Source organism: Chelonoidis abingdonii, chromosome 2, assembly GCF_003597395.2.
Source record: "Chelonoidis abingdonii isolate Lonesome George chromosome 2, CheloAbing_2.0, whole genome shotgun sequence".
Lineage (NCBI taxonomy): Eukaryota > Metazoa > Chordata > Testudines > Testudinidae > Chelonoidis > Chelonoidis abingdonii.
In genome coordinates this window covers 161995419-162016468 of record NC_133770.1, presented here as the reverse complement: position 1 = coordinate 162016468, position 21050 = coordinate 161995419, and the positions used below count along the sequence as shown (strand labels likewise).

The following is a 21050-nucleotide window of genomic DNA, read 5'->3' as shown; positions in this document are numbered from 1 at the left end:
AGTTCTTACTGGCCTTCCTTGTATAAAGGGGAAGGATTCTCTCCGAGACCTGATGCCAGACAGACGGAGTGAGAGCTTAGGGATTTTGCATGGGATTGAGAGGAGGACAGGGTAGCTCATAGCTGTTCTGGTGGAGGCCAAGCAGCAGCTGTGCTGAGCTCCACATGAGCAAATGCCTTTCTGTATGGAGTTGGGGGTTAGCTGGGGACTGGATCCTACCACTAAGGGAAGCCATTAACACTGCCCTGTTCCATCAGCAAAGCCACATGCTTGCGTTCAGCCAGGCAGACCAATTTTCTCATGGGCTCTAACAGCGTGGTGTGTAGGTAAAGAGCCCTGCTACTAACCAGTTCCTGTTGGGATGTATCACGTTGTAGAACAGGACATGTGGTTGCTGTAAGCTTTGTTCGTGAAACCGGCCCAGAGATTCAGCACCAAGTGTCCATTTTCTCCATGGTCACTCAGACAGCTTTGCTGCTTTTTCCCCACACTGAGCAACAAGCTGAGATGGGGGCTGGAAGCAGTGCTGCGATACTGAGTCTCCTTCTGTGCTTGTGCAGGAAATCGTATCCTAACGCTAGGGGAAGTCCCAAAGGATCAAGTCTATGCCTTGAAGCTCAAGGGGATTTCCATCTGCTTCTCTATGCTGAAGGCTGCGCTAAGCGGCAGCTACGTCAACTTTGGTGTCTTCCGTCTGTACGGGGACGATGCACTCGACAATGCCTTGCAAACTTTTATTAAGCTCTTGCTCTCCATCCCGCACAGCGATCTTCTGGTAAGCCAACACACCTGTGATTAACCACTAGCTCTCATCTAATCACAAGCTATGTGCCAACTGCAGAGCACCCATTCCCTGTGTGCTGATTCCGACTGACACCCATACCTGAGTTGCAGACTTAGCTAGGATGTTGATATATGTACTTCTGCTGGAACATCTGCTTTTCTCTCTCCAAAGGGCAATTGTAGGTCGTGTTCGGTGCTTCATGCCCAAAGGCCCACACAATTAGATATGCCAGACTCAGCAGTGAAAGTGCCATGACTTAGATATAGTGCCAGTGTGTGTGTTCCTATGAAGTAATTCTTCGTATCTTGCTGCTTAGAAGGCTACTCCTCACTCTGACAAACAGGAGTTGTACTTGTCCTGTCCCCTCCCCATATGCTGCTGCTTACAATAACGTATTTGGAGACCAGAGTTACAAACCAGGCTGGACTGTAGTAATGGAGACGTTGGACCTTTGGTGTTCATTGAAGGGATTTCCTAATGCCAAGTGCCATTAGCACTAATACTGAGCCCGAGTTGCTGAGCTTTAAAGAGTTAATTCAGCAACAGGGCAGCTACAGCCTTCTAGGGGGTCTTCCCCTTTTCCAAATGTGTCTAATTTCCTTCCCATCTGCCCCAGCTCCAGCCAGTCCTGCCAGGTCCCAGTACACACCACGATCTCCCTCTGCTCCTGAAAAGCAGGCAGTGCAGCCTCGTATGAGCTGGGACAAATGCAGGGGATTCTGATGGGCTGGTATCTATTGCATATCATCTATCTCTGTTCTACAGTAGAGCTGCTCAGACTCCAAGCTGCAGTAAGATCTGCCTTGAAGGGAAGCACTATTAAAAAGGTGAAGAGTGCAGGGTGGGAAATTAAACATTGGCTTTTCAAGGAATAGGGGGATCGTACAGATGAATGAGCTTGTGCATTTTCTACCTGGGATTCCGGGCAAGACAGAATTACTGCATATTCAGCACAGTCTGCTGCATGCCCAGAGTCCTCTCTGAAAACAGCCCCATTCCTCCTCACAACCCCATTTACCTAAGGCTTATGCATTACGCTGCAGCTCCTCTCTTCCCTTCTCTCATCGACCCAAATAATCCCTCCCTTCTCTGAAAAACACTTCATGCAAATAGAGACTTTTCCTTACCTTGTGAGGCTGTGGGCAGAGCTCTCAGCACATCAGCAATCAATGCAGTCTTGTTAGAGGCCAGCCTGACATCTGTCTTCTATACAAGCCTGTAATACAATATTCTCTGCCCACTGCTGGCCTGTGCTGACATGCTTGGCCAGAATCTCTGCAGGGTTGGTGAGAGTTTGCATCATTATCTCACTAGACTTCCTACCATGGCAGAACCTGACCCTAGTGCCCTAAGGGCTCACACATGAGGTTCTTTGTCTGATAGGTTGCCACTCACTCATCAAAGTAGAAAGCTGCACATCCAGCACTGGAGTTAGCTAACTAAGCCACCAAGCCAAAAACAGGATGGAAGAGATATTCCAGTATTACACTAATGAAGGAAAGGTGGCTGGATAATGTTTTGTGACACTGAGCACATAAAAGTGATGAGCTAAAAAATGTAAATGTCGCGCACATAAGTTGTCCGTGGGGAATGTTTTCATAAGCGTTAGTCAAGTAGACTCTCTCTCAATGAGCAGCTTCCAATTGGTTGAAAAGTGGGTTGAAAGGGAAGTGATTAGACTTGCTCTGCTCTGCAGGAAATCCTGTGCTTGATTCTAAATTAACCATTAGACCCTAAAATCTCTTCCTTCTTTCTCTCTTTGCAGGATTACCCCAAACTCAGCCAGTCATACTATTCCTTACTGGAAGTTCTTACGCAGGACCACATGAACTTTATAGCCAGTCTAGAGCCCCATGTAATCATGTATATTCTTTCTTCCATTTCAGAAGGTCTGACTGCACTAGGTAACCATCTATATTCTTTTGGGGGTACCTGCAATGGGCTCTTCTGGGAATGAGGAGAAGATTAAGGATTTTAGTATAAATTTAAACCATTAATGAACTAGAGTTGAGAACTATTTATGATGTAGATTGGGGAGAGTTTGTTTAATTTTCATGGCACACCTTTTTTTGTCTATGGTAGTACCTAGAGGCCACCAGAGATGGCTGCCCCCAGCCTGGCACGGTACGTGTGTACACACGTGTGTGTACACACACACACCCCAAGGAACTAACCATTTAAATAGACAAGAGATTATAGAGCTTGTTTTGTTCCCAATTTAGAGCTGGGGAACTGAAGCACAGAGAGGTTAAGTGACTTACCAAAGAAGGTAGAGCCAGGAATTGCATCCAGTGTCCCAGACCAGGGAAGAAAAGAGACCCGTGGTCTATAAAGATGGCTGAAATGAGTCCATGGAGGAGCAAATGAGGACGACAACTCTGAACTCTACTGTGCATGGCAATCCTCCCTAAATTAATGCCCCATATGGAAGGGGAATTCTGTTTAATCCCTTAAATTTGCAATAGAACAGTGGGTAACGTAATAGAAAAATCTAGCTGTGGAAAATGGAGCTTTATAGATGAACAGGCTGAGTGTTGTTTTAGCTCAGTGAGTATTCTTGGTGCTCTATGCACAAGATAGTCCCAAATAACCTGTGACCTCAGGACTGTTCCCAGCCAACACACATGGGCAGGAATAGCACTTATGCGATGAGTTTCCCATTACCGGCCCTATGGTCACACCTAACATGACACGTGGTGATGATGGACCGGGAGGACATCAGTAAGATCATGTGGTTTCTTTAGGAAGTTAGATGCCTGTCTTGGTGTGTCTAGTTTTATATTGCTAATGGTGACTGTACCCACATGGATGTGTAGTACTAAGATTTACCTTCATAACAACATTTTTAAACTACTATGTTGTGGGCCCAACAAAAATGACCCCTGCACCAATGGTGTCCGCTCCCTCCAAAGGAGCGTGTTAAAGGGAAATAGCTGCTTATATACCACAGAGGAAGTTTTAATGTGCTTAGCCTTCCTAAAAAGGCACTGCAGTTCCCATAACCCAAACTGTGACCGCAGGCAGCTGAGAGCATCACATGCCTGACATCTGCTGGTTACATGACAAACTGGGAAGCTGTACTGAGTTACCCTAGCTACATGCAAACACAAGTGAACGCTTATGCCTTCCTGTATCCTGCACACATGAACAGGGCACAGTGAGCTAATGCAGGGTACCGTGTTGTTTCACCTCGTTACTGTGGGCTTGCACGGTGGAGAATCATTAGTGTGTCAACCTGGCTGCTGCTGGCTGGTTTAGGATAAATTTTGGTAGGCCTCAGAGGGGAGAAGGGCTGGCCAGATGGCGATGGGCTTGTTAGGGTGAGTCTTTCCCAGCAGTGTCTCATGGAGGGAAATGCTCGTGTTGTCCCACTCTTTTTTTCCCTTTTTCTCATCCTCATAGACACCATGGTTTGCACGGGCTGCTGTTCCTGTTTGGACCACATTGTCACGTATCTCTTCAAGCAGCTGTCCCGCAGTACCAAGAAGAGGACCACTCCCTTGACCCAAGAGAGTGATCGGTTCCTGCACATCATGCAGCAGCACCCAGAGATGATTCAACAGGTAAAGAGGGAAGGGGACCAGTAAGGGGGATATGCTGCTTGTTGCAGTGTGCTATCCTATCTGGTGGTCAAAGACAGGATTATGCTGGACTCTTATCTGTGCTTTTCTTCTTCTCTCTGTCGCTAATTCTCAGTCCCCAGCACTGCTTCCCTGACTCTATAGCTGAAGTCCAGAGGGGCTAAGGGACTTACCAGAAGCCAGCTGGGGTTGGCGTAATCTTAGGAATCAGCAGGTTGTGCCTTCCCACCATGTGTTGGATGCACTGTTTTTTAAACTTAAATTTGGAAAAAAAAAAAAAAACCAAAACCTTCTAAACTTTTTAAATATAATTTTAAAAATACCCCAATAGGTATAGCCTATGTTGTGGGACTTACTGGTAGCTAGTAAAGCTGAAACCAGAAAATATCTGCCAGCAGCAAGCATGTAATCTCCTTACTCTATTTTAACGCAAGAGCCAATTCAAAAGAGGCTAGAAAGCATCAGGAGGTTATAGAACTGTTCACAACAGAACAGAAACAGCACAGTCCTGTTGCTTAATGAGGCAATGACCAGGTTCTCCCCGTGAGCCTTTTGCTTTATCTACTCAAGCTGTGTTTATTACCTTGTACAGCAAACAATACCTTGGTGCCATTCTGCTGCAGTTCATAATCACCTCTGCAGGATAAATTTAATCTGGTTTTGTTCCTGCAGTCATGTTAGCACTTCTGTCATCTTCCTCTTACTGCTTTTCCCAGAACCCATGGTGAACACAGAACTGGCCAGTTTCCTTTGCTGGTCGTGAATATAGAGTGTAAGATCTGTAATTCGAGTTGTAAAACCAGTCCAATAGTCCTTTTCCTTGCCTGAATCAGTCCCAGCTCACTTGTAGACTGACTTCCTCCCTCTGTCATTCAGTTAATCTGCCAGGTGTATTGCAGCATATCTGCTGGGGCTGCCCCTTTTTCACCAAAGGTTCCATTACTGGAATCTGTTCATTCACCCCTTTTGGTGAAACAGTTGTCCTGCTCTCATGCTGCCCCCTCCTGGCAGATCTGGTTGAAAAAAGGAGCAGAGTTTGTGTTTGGTTAGAGGAAGTCGCTACAGCATGAACTGGAGCCTTAATCTGACACAGGAAAAGACTGGAAAGTGCTTGTGTGAACCAACAATGTTAAGACCTTGGGCTTACCTCTGAGTCTAGTTCTGACTTGGCCTGGAAGACCATGGAGGGGAAGACAGCGTGTGGAGAAGAGGCTTTCCAATGGATTGAAGGGCATACTTACTTGCATGCACTCCATTTCAAGTCTTGCATGTATCTAGTTTGGGTCCCTAGACAGGGATCCCTTTGGGACAATAGAGGGAGTTTCTGCCATGGAGCCCCAGCTGGCTTTTAGCTGCTGCACACATGCCTACATAGGTGTTCATTGTAATCTGTTGGGAGCATCCCTCGTCTCTCCTGATACTACTGCCTACTGCAGGATTAAGAGGTAACCTGCTGAGGCTCAAATAGGGGACATGTCAATAGTCCAGGAAGCTCTGTGCAGAGTGGAGTTAATCTCTATAGCCTCAACATCTAGGGTCAGCTTCTGACCTCCAGTTAAGTAACGAAAATGAGACCACCCAGGACTAGTGGAAGACAGAGGCAAACCTGGGTTTCAAATAAGGGTCACCTGAGAAGAGAGTATGCTATTGGTAACACACAGCTCTAATGGCACAGGAGGGGGATGGGATGGGATGGTAAATACTGACACATGCTCCCAGGGCAAGAGGTGAGTTTGAAGGAACTGCCTAACTCTGCGGACCTCCCTCTGTCTTTCCAGATGCTGTCAACTGTGTTGAATATCATCATCTTTGAAGACTGCAGGAATCAGTGGTCCATGTCTCGACCTCTGCTGGGTTTGATATTGCTCAATGAAAAGGTAGGCAGGCCCAACCCCTCTGGCTGGGTTAAGCTGACTTTAATCAGGAGTGATCCAAGAACTTGAGCCCAGTCTCATATTCTACAAATGAACAAGGGGTAGTCAGGCAGAGCTGGGGTGTGGAGACGCAGGCCTGGCATGGCTGTGGATTGCATGAGGAAGCTTGCATGGCACTTGCCTGGACCATGATTAATTCGAAGTCCTGTGGCCTGCTCATTTTCCCAAGTCCTAGAATCTATCCAAAATATACAATGCGCTCTCTGCCCTGCCCAGACGATGAGCTGGTGCCATTCAGCACTCTCTGAAGGCTGATCTTCCTTCTCTTGTCTCCTCCCAGTATTTCTCTGACTTACGGAACAGTATAGTGAACAGCCAGCCCCCTGAGAAGCAACAGGCAATGCACCTCTGCTTCGAGAACCTCATGGAAGGCATTGAACGCAACCTGCTAACCAAGAATAGAGACAGGTCAGTATGGAAAAATCCCTTGGCCAAAGAACCTGGTTCATGACCAAGCAGTGCAGCTGACAGGTCCCTTCAAGGGGTGGCAATGCATGGTTAGTGAACCTGCTCCATGTGGCAAGGCCCCCACAACATCACGGGAAAGGGCTAGTCATCATGGACATATCAGGCATTTGTGCACAGGGGGTCAAGTGCAGCCTCTCCGGGGAGTAACTCTTAAATTCCTTGGTGTAACACTAGCTCCCAGGGCCTAAAAGCCTGAGCACCTGCCCAGCAGCTATATGGCACTAAGGTGGGTCTGACACTGTGGATCTGTTAGAATTGTTCCAAAGGCAAACTGGCTTCATAGTGCTGATGTGCAGGAATAATGGAGCTGTCCCTGGCTCCCCTTTCACTCTTGCACTCAGGCATGACAGCTTCCTACAAGCTGCAGTGTGCCCCTGCATCTAACATGCAGAAAGCAGGGGTGCAGGATCTTAACCTATGCAGCTGCTCAGTGGAATGGGAGCAAGGGCAAAGAGCTGCTGACCCTTCCCTTTTCCTCACCGAAAACCACCTCTATAGCATCTTCTCTTGTACATGGTTCCAACTGGCAGGCCCCTCTGTGTGCCCTGTTGCAGAGGGAATGGCTGAGTAGTCACACTGGCTGATGTGTCCACTGCTTCTCTGCTGCCTTCTCACTATTCACTGAAACCTGCAGGGCCAACACTGCCTGACCTGAAAAGTCCCTGACCAGATACCCTTCAGTGGAAATGCTGAGCCTGATGCATCTGAGTGGCCAAAATGCAGTCCTGTAGCTACTCTCCTGCTTCATGCATGATCAGACACTACGGATCCCAGCATGCACTTGCTCCATCTTTGTCCCAGAATTAGCATTATAGGCTGGGAGTTGGAGCCTCCTGACTATAGCAAAGTTTTAAAGGGGAGAGCAAGGGTCAGCTAGCCCTTGTAAGTGCTGCCAAGCTGCCCGCAAGGCTCCCTGCTCTAGCATGCTGGTCTGTGTTCCCTGTAGGTTCACTCAGAACCTGTCTGCATTCCGACGAGAGGTAAACGACTCTATGAAGAACTCCACCTACGGCGTGAACAGCAATGACATGATGAGCTGACACCTTCCCCTGACTCCGCCTGTACAGAGCAGCATCTCTTTGGCCTGGACCAGAGGGGTTAACATTTCCGATGGAAAGATAAGAGGGCGTTTCTGATCCCTGCTCTTCCCTAGGGTTGGACTGCGGTGCTGTTGGCTGCACTCCATGTCCAAGGGAGGAGGGAACAGGAGCAGTGTTAACTCACCAGGGCAGGGTGCTTCTGTTTCCTTGGGAGGGGGTGGAGGGGCATAGCCCAGGGGTGAGAATCCAACATCTCCCTACCAGAATGTCTGGGTGGAACCCTAGCACTCTGCTGCAGCCTGCCTTGTATAAACATGTACATTTTTTCATAACATTTTGAACAAGGTTTATATTGACTCAGTTTAAAAAAAGTATGATTGAAATTTTTACAGAGTCTAGTGCACCAATGCTGAAGTGAGGGTTGTGTATGTGAGTGAGGAAGGTGTGTCTCATGCTGGCCTGAAGCTTTCCTGGGCAAGGGGGTGTGCAAGTGCAGAGATATATTTAGTGACAAGTGTAGAGAGAAGCAGAAAAAATGTAAAATTCCAAATGTATATTTTTTCTTATAAGCCCCTTTAAATCACAACTTCCTGTTACCATTTCCCCCTTGTTATTAGGAACTCTAAGCCATGCTGTATGATTATCCAGCTGTGCTAGCCCATGGGTGTCTCCCCTCTACCCTGTAACAGTAGATGCTGTCTGGTTGTCATTCAGCTTAGGGCCCTTGCCACTCAATGTGGGGGTTGGGATGCTTCTCCCCCTGCCTGTCCCCAGAAGCCTCACAACATGTTTTCCTTTTAATTGTAAATTGTCCCTTTGTTTCCCCTTCTGTAAAGCTGGAAGTGCAGGTGGAACAAGAGCCCTCTAAAGGTTGAGCTTGTCCATAGTACTTGTAAAAAATCATAGCCCTTTGTTAAAGGACACAAGTGTGCTCCCACTGAGCAAAAGAACTGCAGTGTCTTCCCTTGAGGTAGTGCACTCCTGAATGTATGGCACAGCCAAGAACACAGGATTTTTGTGTTGAATCTACCACCATGGAGGGTTCTTAATAACAAGGTCTGCATAGCATGAAGTACCTAACATCCCCCTTAAAACAAATACATTTTTCTAAACCACCATATTAAATGTTTTGCATATAAAATTTACTTACAGAAGAAAGTTAAGGGGGGGAGGGGACAACCTGTTTGCCTTGTACTTTTCCACTATTGTTGCTGCTAGTTGTGTGCATCTCTAGCTCAGCTCTAACCCACAGACACTGTCCTTAGGTTTTATTTCAGTTTCTCTTCCCTGACACCACCCACTCAATTTTTTTTTTGTTCTTTCCTCTGGCGATTGTGTGTTGGGTCCTTTTTTGTGTGAGCAGATTGCTGGTTGACTTGTAAGGGTGTTTGCTGCATACAGTGTAAGCATTGTGACTGCAAATAAACTTCAATGGTTTCTACTGAGCAGTGTCTTTTTGGATCTTGACTGCTATGTATAGATCTCCCCCTCAATCTGATGTGCCTGCCAGGGTCTGAGGTGTTTTAACAGCTTTGCAGCCATTGGTTTAGTTCCACTTTTTAAATAAAACATATGATTTTTAGCCTGTTAGATAGAGCAGCGCTGCCACAGCCAAGGTGAGACTAGTAGCCATTATACAATCTTCTATTGTACGTCATGTTGCCACTCCCAGGAGAGGAGTGTTCCATATCAAGTCAACCATGGGCTAGTATCTGGTCTTCAATCTGTGAAACCTGCCCTTTGTGCCTTAAACTCAGTCAGGCACTTGTTAAAGCTAATGACAGCTATGTAATAGAGATGAAGGTAAGAGCTCATTCATTTGGTTTTGCCATTATAGCTGGATAAAAGCTTGTCAGTATTTTATCCTGTAAAATAGCTTGCAATTTCATCTAGAACTTACCTATAGAAGATATTCCCACACTGCTTTCATGAACTCATGCCGAATCAAGCCATTACAGCACACACACATTTATTTACAGGGTGCTTGGTAGTTAACATGGCAAAAATGCTTCCATAAGAGCACCACAAACAAATTCTCACATTGATGCCAAGTTGTCCAGGCCTGGACTCTTGCTTTGTTCTTTATCCCTCCACCACACATCCCTGGGTAAGAGTCCACTTTAAACAAGTTATAGGAATGCTCCTGGCATCAGGGACTCTTCCTCCTCACCTTTCCTGTCCATCTCCATGTGTGGCTAGTAAAGTGACAAAGTATTTCCATCTCCGTCCTCATGCAGATATTCCTCTCTCTGCAGCAACAGACTTTGTTTCCATGGCATGGCTGTAAACAGCATCATTATACCCCTCTCTGTTACGAGCTGTTTCAATAGCAAAGAACTGGATCCTGGTGACTGAAAGGGGGGAAAAAAAAAAGTTTACCTAACAGACCCCAGCATCCACAAAGAAGCAGAGACTTTTATTCAAGACACCAGGCTTCTGACCCAGAAGTCTAGAAGCTAGGATTTCCCAGCACTATAGCAGGGACTGTGGACGCAGCCAGAGATCCTGATCCAGCCAAAAGCTCTGGGGGTGGGCAGGCTCCCTGGCACAGAGCAGTTTCAGCACCAAGCAAACCCCAATGTCCATACTGCCCAGGTCTGAGAAGAGGGTGTACGCAGGTGCTTACTCACCAAATATTGTGTTCTCTTCCGTGTAGTCCTTAGTACAGTCCAGACGGAGCAAGGTGCCATAGTTGAAGTCTTCAACTACCCCATCAAACTGCATACAGAAGGGGCGCCATTTCTGGAGAGAGCAAAGAGCTTTCAGCCTTCTTCCTGGGAGGCAGATAAACTGTGTCCTCTAGTCTCCCTGCCATCTTCCTACAATGGGCTGGGGAGCTCCCCTGTAGGGGCAAAGCCACTCGACTCAGCTAGAGAGAGCAGAGGCGTCCTGCCCAAGGGATGATCTCCATGGTTCCTCAATGACTAGGGGTGGATTGCAGGGGGCTTCAGTTTGGGAAAGTCTCTCTGAATAGTGCAAGCCCAGCTGGGAGCGAGAGATCTATCAGTGGTTTGAGCATTGGCCTGCTAAACCCACGGTTGTGAGTTCAATCCTTGAGGGGGCCATTTAGGGAACTGGTCCTACTTTGAACTAGATACCTCCTGAAGTCCCTTCCAGCCCTCATATTCTATGATTTTAATGCCCTGGCTCTGCCACTGCCTCTATGAAATCTATGACAGCAGGGTACAGGCATACTAACCAAGGGGCCTCAAAAGGATAGGTAACAGAGAGCACTTGTGCAAGAGACTAGCAAGCTTGTTGCTTGCAATACACAGCAGCCAGAAAGCAACACCCAGCAGGAGACTGGACTGAAATATTTGGCAGCTATGGAAAGCACCTTACCTTTTGAGTTAAATACCACAAAACCACTATCCAGTCGCCCTCTGGCCAGACAAATGCTCTCCACTGAGAGGGGGGACCTTCCCTCTCACAACCACTCAGATCCAGAAGCTCACCAGTATCTCATGGGCAGTTTGAGTCCCAAAGGGTGATGATACACAAAGCACTGACCGCTTTGGCTGATTCCGATTTGAGCTCCTCTGGGTCAAGCACATCGATCCTGAGGTCACCAAAGCTTTTCCTAAACTCAGCATAGATCTGGTCATCGACTTTTGTAAGTTTCAGGAACTTAGGGTCAACAGAAGAAATAAGCTATAAAGGAAACATGAGAATCAGATTAAATGAGACAAGGCAAGCAGCAGAGGGGTAGGTCACCACAGCATTCATGTTGAATGAGAGGAAAAATACATAGGGCTTTTAAACACAGTGGTAACTGAGTTACCACTCCCTCCCCATCATGAACCACCACCAGACAGTGACACCTCTCTCAAAGCAGGTGTTACCAGCTCTTAACAAAAGCCCTTCACCTGACAATCTGGCCTCAGGGCACTTTTCCAAAGTTTGGCTCAGACTGTCTATCAGTTACAGCTCTCTGTCCCATGCTGTCACCTCGTAGTGGTTCTCTTTCTCAGACTGGGCCCTGGGCTGCAGTCCCCCACATGTCAACCGGGATTACCTCATCAGGCCTGACTTAGGTCCATACCCTGCAATTCTGTACCCTCTCGGAGCAGTAACAGTGATGTCCAGTAACCAAGCAGCCTTCTTCAAGCAAAGTATTTTTTTAGCACAGAAGCATTTCAGAGCAAACTGCTGGGAGCTAAAATGGGAAGGGCTGCAAATGGTTCAAGTAATTTTAAAACAATCAGCAGTCTATATGCATGTGCAGCCTGATGCTGAGACTTGCCATCCCCCAGAGCTGGGGAAGGCAAAAGCTTCATCTGACCTGGACCTGTCCATGTTAGAGCGACTGTCCACTCTCCCCTGCTTTAGGCTCTGTCACTGTAGTCTGACCCAGTCCTTGATCACTCCCTTTTTTAAGGAACTCATCACTTTAACCATTTACAGCCCTTCCCTCTTCAGTGCTCAGCACTGCCCAACTTCAGTTTGGAGTGAGTCCTGTAATTCCCCATACCCAGTGTTTAGTAAGAGGTTGCTTATCTATACATAGTGTTGCTTTCCCCACAGCCCCCTGATTAGATCAATACATTCATAAGGGAAAAATCTTACAAGCCAATACACAATCCCTTCCCCTCACCAACCAAGTCACATTCACAAAATTACCACATCTCAGTCTTCATTTCCAGTGTCCATGGAAATAAGAACTCAGTCACTAGAAACAAACTTGCTTCCGGTGTCTACAGCACTCCTTGCTATTCCAGCCCTGGGTTCTCCACACACAGCTGTGCTAAAGCCTCTCAATCCTGACCTTGAGCCCCCTCTCCAGAGACTGAAATATACCAGTTTGGGTAGTGGCTTATTACAAGGATAATATCAGGTTATTTTTATTAAAATAAAAAGCTTGAGAAGCAATTCTACAGGGACTTACATTAAAATAGACTTCAGCATGCTGATATGCTTTCATGGCCCAGATCATTTCAATATTGGGCTGCAGAGAAAGAGAAAAAGCTGTGACATCACCTTAAATGCTGACTAGGCTCTGTGTCCATTACCTAAGCATTTGCAGTTGTTTTTGTAACACTGATAGGGCTTAGGTTTCCACTACCCTTTCAAGTCTATGTTCTTTTCCACTTCTGATCTAAAACAGCAAAAGGCTTGTGAGCATATGAAGAAAGCTGCAAGAGTAGCATCAGTCTGAGGAGATACAATTCACTGACATTCTAGAGCTGCTTTCGTGCTAAAGTGCCTTATCAATTTAAGGTGCAACTCAAACTAAACCACTTATATTTTCTCACCACTGAAATGTAAGCACCTCTGGGTGGAACACGGAAGTTTGGTAGTTGTACAGTATTGTCAGACAGGAAGTGGAAAAGAATACAGACAAATGAAACCATAGGGAAACCTAAGCCCCATCTACATTACAAAAATGGAATGTTTACATGTTTCAGCCCAAATCATGTCTGAATGTGTTCCCTTCCCCCCTCCAACCTCCCTTGCCTACAGGGACTACATTATAACTGGGTAAGAGAACAATGTTATAAGCTGACACATCTAGGCTAGAATATATTTCCCTAACATGGGTAGCAGTTTTTTCTTGTCCACCCAGGCAAGAATAAGCTACTTTATACCAGGTTTTAGCCACCTCCGTGTTTCACAACCATATTTCAACATGGTTAAATTTGTATTAGAGGTAGACTTTAGTTATTCATGTTGGGATTTAGATGGGACAGTGAACTAACAAATAGGACAGGGGATGGGGTCTCGTGAATGTAGCCCTGGTGAGAAGTGTCCATTTGACAGCTTTGGAGACTGAAATACTGTGTATATCCAAATGGGCTTTGACAGAGGAAGAGTTTCCCTGACTACCCACCAAACACACTGCCAAGCTCTGGGATTCTTTGTATTCAAGATAGCACCAAAACAAGGACTAGGAAGTTTAAAAACCTGGAGTATGCACTTTCAGGCAACAGCTCCGAACAACTTTGAGGTCAAATACCCCTGAGGTCCCAGTTTCATGATATAACAACTAAGTGCTGCTCCTATTCAACACCTTTCTTGCACCCGCAGAAAGATGGCCCTATTAGTCCCTCACCAGTGCCCTCTCTGGCCTTTCTGGGGATACTCACATCATTGCCATAGGCTTCAGCCGGCAGGGACAACGCATGGGCTGCTGCCAGCGCTTCACCAGCTCCCTGCACATGAAACAAAGAGAGATGGCTGCTATTAGAGCCACAACTGGAACCACACAGAGAAATAAAGAGAATGTGGGGCAGGTTTGAGTTGTATTGAAACAAATCACCACAACCAAATGTCAAGGGAGCACGTCAGAGTGCAGGAAACTGTACAGAATCCTTGCTCTGAAGAGTGTATAATTCACAAAGGGCTGTAACATAACAGCAAAGAGCAATTGTACAGGGCATATACTCCTGAATGTGCAGAGACCCTTTTATTCCTCACAACAAAGAGCAGCTCCCCAAGACCCACACATACATGCAAGGCTAGTCTATGGCTGGGTGACATCACAGAGGGAGGGGGGCAGACGGAAGTACACATTATCCTCTCTCTTCTAGTGCCTGAGGGGTTACAGGACACTGTGGGGCTCAGCCCCAGTTAGACACAATGAAAATTCACCTACAAGAGAAAAATTCTGCCTGTGGAAGGCAACAAACAGGGATGTGACGTAAGGACAGCATCCTAGGACATAACTCCCCTCTAGGTGCTCCTGTGAGGCATCACGCCCTCCGTCCTGCCCTTCCAAGGGTTCTGTCCCCCCATACTTTGTTTCACCATGATCCGTACTTCCAAGGGCTCTGCAGTCCCTGCAGATCAGCCCCATGCACCCCCAAAACCAGGATTATGTCCCCCTCCTTTCAAGGGCTTCATAATCACCAGGACTGTAAATCCATTCCCAGGGCTTCTCCCTGACTTGCCATCTGCTAACTCTGCCCCCCCGCCCCACACACACACTTTAAACTTCCCCCAACACCACCTCTCAAACCTCCCGCCNCACCGTTCCTCCCCAGGAGGTAGGTAACGGAGAGGGAAGCCGCTGCTGGAATGGGGGGTGGGGACCCCAGCCCCAAATAGCACCTCACCCCGTTAGATCCACATCACCACAGTAGAGATTTGCCCCGAGCCTGACACCTGACTCCCGGAGCATTGGAACTGGCTGTCGGGGGACGGGGGGTCCCGCCCCTTGAGGGAAGGGGGGTTGCTGGAAGCACCCTGGAATCTCCACACAAGTTGCAAAGGTTTTGTCTCAGGGACAGTTTTGTCACACGAGGTGTGGTTAGAGCAGGGGTGGCTGGGAACCAGGACTCCTGGGTTCACTCTCCTCCCAGAGCCAGGGAGTGGGGTCTAGTGGTTAGGGCAGGGGAGGGGAGGGAGCCCGGACTCCTGGGTTCTCTCCCCAGCTCTGGGAGGAGAGTTCGGCCAGTGACACCAGTTTCTCAGCCCCCCCCCCCCCCCCGCCTGCGGCAGTGCCATGGCAGGGCAGCTGCATAGCGTCTTATGCCTAAAATTGATGCCCCATGTGCCCGGGCGAGGGTGCCGTGTCTATCCCAGCATGCCCTGGAGCAGGCCTGGTCAGCTCCTCACACTGCTCCTGGGTGGACCGGCCCAATAGGATCAATAGCTGCCCCCCCCCAGCTGCCCCCATCACTGAGCCCCCAATCTCTGCTTCCCTTGCAGGCGGGCGCGTGAAAACGTGGAAAAGACGCTGGTTCATTCTGACTGACAACTGTCTGTACTACTTCGAGTACACCACGGTGAGCCCCCACCAGCCCCCCGGAGCAGCCCCGTGGGCCCTGCAGGCTGGTGTCCGCCCCCAGGCCTATCTGCCCTGGGGGCTGGTTTCTAACAGTGCCCAGTGCCGCCATCTTCTTCCGAGGCAGACCAAGTGCTCCCCCTAGTGGTCAGTGATGGAATCGCCTGCCCCTTGGGTGAGCCCCCTGCCCCGAATCACTCAGGGGTCAGGCTCGGCCCCACAGACAGCCCCTGAAGGAACCCAGGGGGTCCTGCCGCTCACCCTCCTGGGCCCGGGGCTTCCTGGCTCCACCCACTTAGCTCCGTAGCCAGTGGCAGAGCGTCCCACAGGCCGAGCCGCGTCTCCCCTGACTCCGGCTTTGTTCTGCACTCAGGACAAGGAGCCGCGGGGGATCATCCCACTGGAGAACCTGAGCATCCGGGAGGTGGAGGATCCCCGCAAGCCGGTGAGGGCAGCGCCCCCCGCTCCCCCACCCCTCTGGGCCTTCTCGCCCCCGACGTTCACCATAGTCCTCATCTGTCCTTACTCTCTCCTTCATGGCCTTCTTCCTCCTGTCTATCCCTCCGTGTACCCCGCTCCCTCCATCCATCCATCCCTCCCTCCACCCATGCACGCACCCCCCCCATCCATCCGCAAACCCCTCCTTTCCTCCATCCATTCCTGCAGCATTTGACACTTGTAGATCAGGCTACACCTGTCTACACTGCATTGTGCTCTCAGCTCTGAGCTTTCATTTCGAGCACAAATGACTTGACGTTGCCTGAGTTTGCGGAGAGCCTGAGCCCATCACTGCAGGGTGCGAGGAATCAGCCCAGAGTGTGACTGATGCAGCCTGAGTCTGCTGAGAGCCTGAGCCTGTCATTGGGGGGGTTGCGGGGGTAGCTGGGAATCGATGTAGCCTGAGGCCCCGTGGCTGATTCTGTCTCTCTCCCCACCCCAGAACTGTTTTGAGCTGTATATTCCCAACAATAAGGGCCAGCTGATCAAGGCCTGCAAGACGGAGGCCGATGGGCGAGTAGTGGAAGGGAACCACATGGTCTATCGCATCTCGGCCCCCACGCAGGAGGAGAAGGACGAGTGGATCAAATCCATCAAGTGAGGAGCATCCCTGCCCGCCCCATCCCCCTCCCAGAGCCGGGGATACAACTCAGGCGTCCTGGCTCCCAGCCCCCTGCCAGGGTGTTGCGGGTGAATGGTTCCAGCTCATGATGGGGAAGGGGAGAACAGATTTGTGGGGGCGAGGTCTAATACACCCCATTGGAGGGGGCAGACAGGGCATGTGGGGGGCTGGGGCATTCCCAGCAATGGTGGATGGGCCATGGGGGCCCCCAGAGGGTGACTGCCCCAAGGCCAGGGCTCTGGGCTGCAGCGAGATCCCCTGGCCCCCTTAACTTCCTGCTCCCCCACAGGGCTGCCGTCAGCGTGGACCCCTTCTACGAGATGCTGGCCGCCCGCAAGAAGCGCATCTCGGTCAAGAAGAAACAGGAGCAGGCGTGAGCCAGGCCGGCCAGCAGGCTGCCTTTCTGTGCTCCCCCCCAACCCACCTCCCTGGGCGCCGCTGAAACTGACACCCCCCTGGGCCAGGGGGCCCAGCCACGGACAGACGGACAGACAGAGCATCACTGACTTCCCCTCCCCCAGCATCTGTGTGCACCACCAGCCGGATCTGTCTTCCGAACCACGCCCCCGGCACCCCACTTGGGATACAGCCCCTCTCCAGGAGCCCCTGGGTACCATGGGCCAGCAATCCCCTCCCCGCCTGTGGGGGCTGTGGCCTCTGCCATGCCATCAGCTCAGGACCTTGCAGCTGATTCTGATCAGGAGTGACTCCAGATTGACCCTGGGGGAGCAGAGATCAGAATGCAAACCTGTCCCCGTTGCCGTTAGGAGTGACTCTGGATTGACCTTGGGAGAACTGAGATCAGAATCCGGCCCTGCCCCCATTGCAAAGAGGAGTGACTCTGGATTGACCCAGGCCCTGACTCTGTATCCTCAGCACTTTCCTTCAGGGGTCTCTGGATTTTCACTGGCTGACACCAAGCTCCTGTCTACACTAATCAACCCTGAGGTGCAATAAGCTCTTGCCGAGCATCCCTCCCCTTCCCTTCCAGGTGGCTGGGAATTTACCCACAATGCTGTGCTCCCACCTTGGTGTGGGGCACCAGCAGCTAGTGGCGTCCATGGTGCACTGCCTTTGGGGTCTCCCCTGCCCCCCACCATTCCAGCAATAGCAGGCATGGGGTGGGGGGGCATTCCCATTTGGCATCTTCCCCCCTCCCCCCATGCTAGCTGGCCCTCTGCAGTGCCCCATGGCAGCCAGCAGGGGGAACTGGAGTTCTTCCCTTGGGGCAGCCAGCGGAGGGAGGAGTTTAGCCAGCCCCCTGGCCTCCCCCTCACCAGCTAATTTTTAAATCTTCCCACAGGGGGTGCCCCCCCCGCACCAAACCTCCCCCCCAACACCCCCCCTGCCCGGAGCTCTAGGACCCACTTTTCCTTACCAGGGCTCCCACGCCGCCCCCAGCAGCGGCCATGCTGCCTGTAACCTCTGACCCTCCACCGTTCCCCTTCCGCCCGCAGCGGAAGCTGCCCAGCCAGTGTGGTGACTGAGCATGCGCACAGCCGCACTCGGAGGACTCGAAACATTACGGGGAATGGCGCATGCGCAAGAGGGGTGGTGCCTGATGCGCGTCCTGTTGGGCCAATGCCTGCGCAGTATTGCGGCGCCCCCTGGCGGCAGCTCCCCAGGATCACAGCCTGACCCCCTCCACCCTGTGCTTAGGCGATCAAGGTCCCTCTCCCACCTTAATAAGAATAATAGTACCCAGCTGGTGGGTAGCATTTTTCAGCAGTCACACTGAGAGCACTCAGCACAAAGGAGGCTGTCCCATTATCCCCATTTTACAGATGGGGAAACTGAGACAAAGGGCTGAGAATTGACTTGCCCAAAGTTACCCAGCCGCAGAGACTGGTCAAGAACTTGGCTCTCTTAAATCCTAAGCCAGTGCACTAGCCACAGCACCTCTTCGAACCTACTTTGTTTTCTATCCCAATACTTCTGATCCCCAAATGCTGGCCTGTACCAGGTGGGCTACATCGGACTCTCAGTACCTGCAGTTGTATTAATTGCAGAAGGAGATCATGCACCCGCGGGCAGAGCTCTCTCATACACAGATACCAGTAAACTACAAAGCCAGTATTTCTTCCCTAATGTGTCTGGGGCCTTTTGCAAATTACAGAGCCATATGCTGTCAAAATTAAGGCTCAAATTCCACAATCTTCTCAAATTTTTATGAGCAAAAAATATTCCTTTGTGTTCCCCTCTGCTGGTGAGAACTAACCAAAAGGAAGCATAGCAAAGGCTCCCAGCAACAGTGCTTAATTTGTGCCAGGACATGCCAAGCCCCAGCACCTCTAAAGCTTGGCAGTCCGCAGCCCCGGCACTTCTAAAGCTCAGAGCCGCCCAGGGGGGGAGGGGGCAAGTAGGGCAATTTTCCCCAGGCCCCGGGCCCCATAGGGGCCCCCACGAGAGTTTTTCAGGGCCCCTGAAGTGGGGTCCTTCACTCACTCCAGGGGCCCCAGAAAACTCTCATAGAGCCCAGGCCCCCGGAGCATCTTCCGCTCTGGGTCTTCAGCGGCAGGGGGTTGTTCCGCCCCAGGGCGGAAGGACCCCCCACCACCGAATTACCGCCGAAGACCCGGCACTTCGGTGGCATGGGACCCCGCTTCGGCGATAATTCGGAGGCGGCGGGTGCCCAGCTGTGGGTCTTCAGGGCACTTTGGCAGCAGGTCCTGGAGCGGAAGGACCCCCCACCACCAAATTACCGTCAAAGTGGGGGCCCTCCACCACCGAAGACCCCAGCCCCCCTGAATCTTCTGGGTGGCCCTGCTAAATCTTGGCAGTCCGCAGCCCCAGCACCTCTAAAGCTTGGCAGTCCGCAGCCCCGGCACCTCTAAAGCTTGGCAGTCCGCAGCCCTGGCACCTTGGCTTGCTGCGTCAGTTATGAAAGTAAAAAAACTTGCTTGAGCCCCAGCAGCTCTTTCATTACAAATTAAGCACTGCCCAACAGACATTGTTTTCGTGGGACCTACAAAAATCAAGTATGTCATAATTCCCATGCTATCTCTGTAACCACACTATACAAAGCTATGCTGGTTCTGTCCAAGCAAGTCCCATACCAAACCCTATTCCTAGGCAGAGTGATGACCATATGTCCTGTTTTGGCTGGGACAGTCCTCTTTTTAAGCCCTGTTCTGGGCATCCCCCACAGGGGGACATGGAAGAACATTCGGGGGGGTCTTGGGTGAGCGGCATCATGGTGGGGTCCCCTGGGGCCAGCCCTGTGCAGGGGGTGGAGGGAGAAGAAGTGTCTATACACAAATGCAAGAAGCCTGGGAAACAAGCAGGGAGAACTAGAAGTCCTGGCACAGTCAAGGAACTATAATGCGACTGGAATAACAGAGACTTGGTGGGATAACTCACATGACTGGAGCACTGTCATGGATGGATATAAACTGTTCAGGAAGGACAGGCATGGCAGAAAAGGTGGAGGAGTTGCACTGTGTGTAAGAGAGCAGTATGACTGCTCAGAGCTCCAGTCTCAAACTGCAGAAAAACCTGAGAGTCTCTAGATTAAATTTAGATGTGGGAGCAACAAGGGTGATGTCGTGGTGGGAGTCTGCTATAGACCACCTGTCAAGGTATTTTTCCCCCAGTTTGAACTTTAGCGTCCTAAAAGTGGGGACCTGCATGTATCCTTCTAAGCTTAATTCCTAGCTTAGATCTGATAGCACTGCCACCAGCCAAAATATAGTGTTTGGCACACTTCCTGTTCCCCCAAAACTTTCCCTGGGGAACCCAAGACCCAAACCCCTTGGGTCTTAAAACAAGGAGAAATAAACCATTCCCCCTCCTTTCCCTCTCCCAGACTTTCCCCTCTCTGGGTTACTCTGAGAGATTACACTGATCCACACTCCTTGGATCTTAAAACAGAGAGGAATTAACCTTCCCCCCTTCCCTTGGGTCTTAAACAAGCGAAAAAATCAATTAGGTTCTTAAAAAAGAAAGCTTTTAATTAAAGAAAGAAAAAGTAAAAATTATCTCTGTAAAATTAGGATGGAAAATGTTTACAGGGTATTCAGCTCATATAGACTAGAGGGACTTCCCCCACCTTAGCCTGAAATTCAAGTTACAGCAAACAGAGGTAAAAATACTTTCAGCAAAATATACATTTGCAAGTTAAGAAAACAAACATAAGACTAATCCGCTTTTTCTAGCTAGTACTTACTATTTTGAACATGAGAGACTGTTTCAGAAAGATCGTAGAAACCTGGGTTGCACGTCTGGTCCCTCTTAGCCCCAAGAGCGAACAACGAACAAAACAAACAGCACAAACAAAGACTTCCCTCCACAGATTTTTGAAAGTCTCTTGTCCCCACATTGGTCCTCTGGTCAGGTGTCAGCCAGGTTCACTGAGCTTCTTAACCCTTTACAGGTAAAAGAGACATTAACCCTTAACTATC

The 21050-nt window shown here is 49.8% G+C and overlaps 3 protein-coding genes across 5 annotated transcripts in view; 2 read left to right on the top strand and 1 right to left on the bottom strand.

Moving 5' to 3' along the window:
* XPO7 (exportin 7) overlaps window positions 1-9252 on the top strand; it is an 83207-nt gene extending 73955 nt beyond the window's left edge. For all 3 annotated transcript variants that reach the window (XM_075062762.1, XM_075062761.1, XM_032800899.2), the window contains 6 exons: window positions 561-775; window positions 2550-2688; window positions 4187-4347; window positions 6144-6242; window positions 6580-6707; window positions 7714-9252. In XM_075062762.1, coding sequence (XP_074918863.1) covers window positions 561-775; window positions 2550-2688; window positions 4187-4347; window positions 6144-6242; window positions 6580-6707; window positions 7714-7807 — 836 coding nt within the window. In that variant the 3' untranslated portion in view covers window positions 7808-9252. The remainder of the gene's footprint in view (window positions 1-560; window positions 776-2549; window positions 2689-4186; window positions 4348-6143; window positions 6243-6579; window positions 6708-7713) is intronic.
* Window positions 9253-9759: 507 nt separating this feature from the next.
* PBDC1 (polysaccharide biosynthesis domain containing 1) lies at window positions 9760-18131 on the bottom strand. The gene is made up of 6 exons (XM_032800901.2): window positions 18029-18131; window positions 13891-13956; window positions 12693-12752; window positions 11318-11458; window positions 10438-10549; window positions 9760-10158 (listed from the first exon to the last, which is right to left on the bottom strand). Exons 1-6 carry the CDS (start codon window positions 18059-18061, stop codon window positions 10037-10039), a joined length of 534 nt encoding a protein of 177 aa, XP_032656792.1. The 5' UTR covers window positions 18062-18131; the 3' UTR covers window positions 9760-10036.
* LOC116836886 (cytohesin-2-like) lies at window positions 14553-17967 on the top strand. Its single transcript, XM_032800855.1, has 5 exons — window positions 14553-14790; window positions 15455-15531; window positions 15904-15975; window positions 16471-16625; window positions 16940-17967. Exons 1-5 carry the CDS (start codon window positions 14553-14555, stop codon window positions 17025-17027), a joined length of 630 nt encoding a protein of 209 aa, XP_032656746.1. The 3' UTR covers window positions 17028-17967.
* Window positions 18132-21050: the final 2919 nt, after the last annotated feature.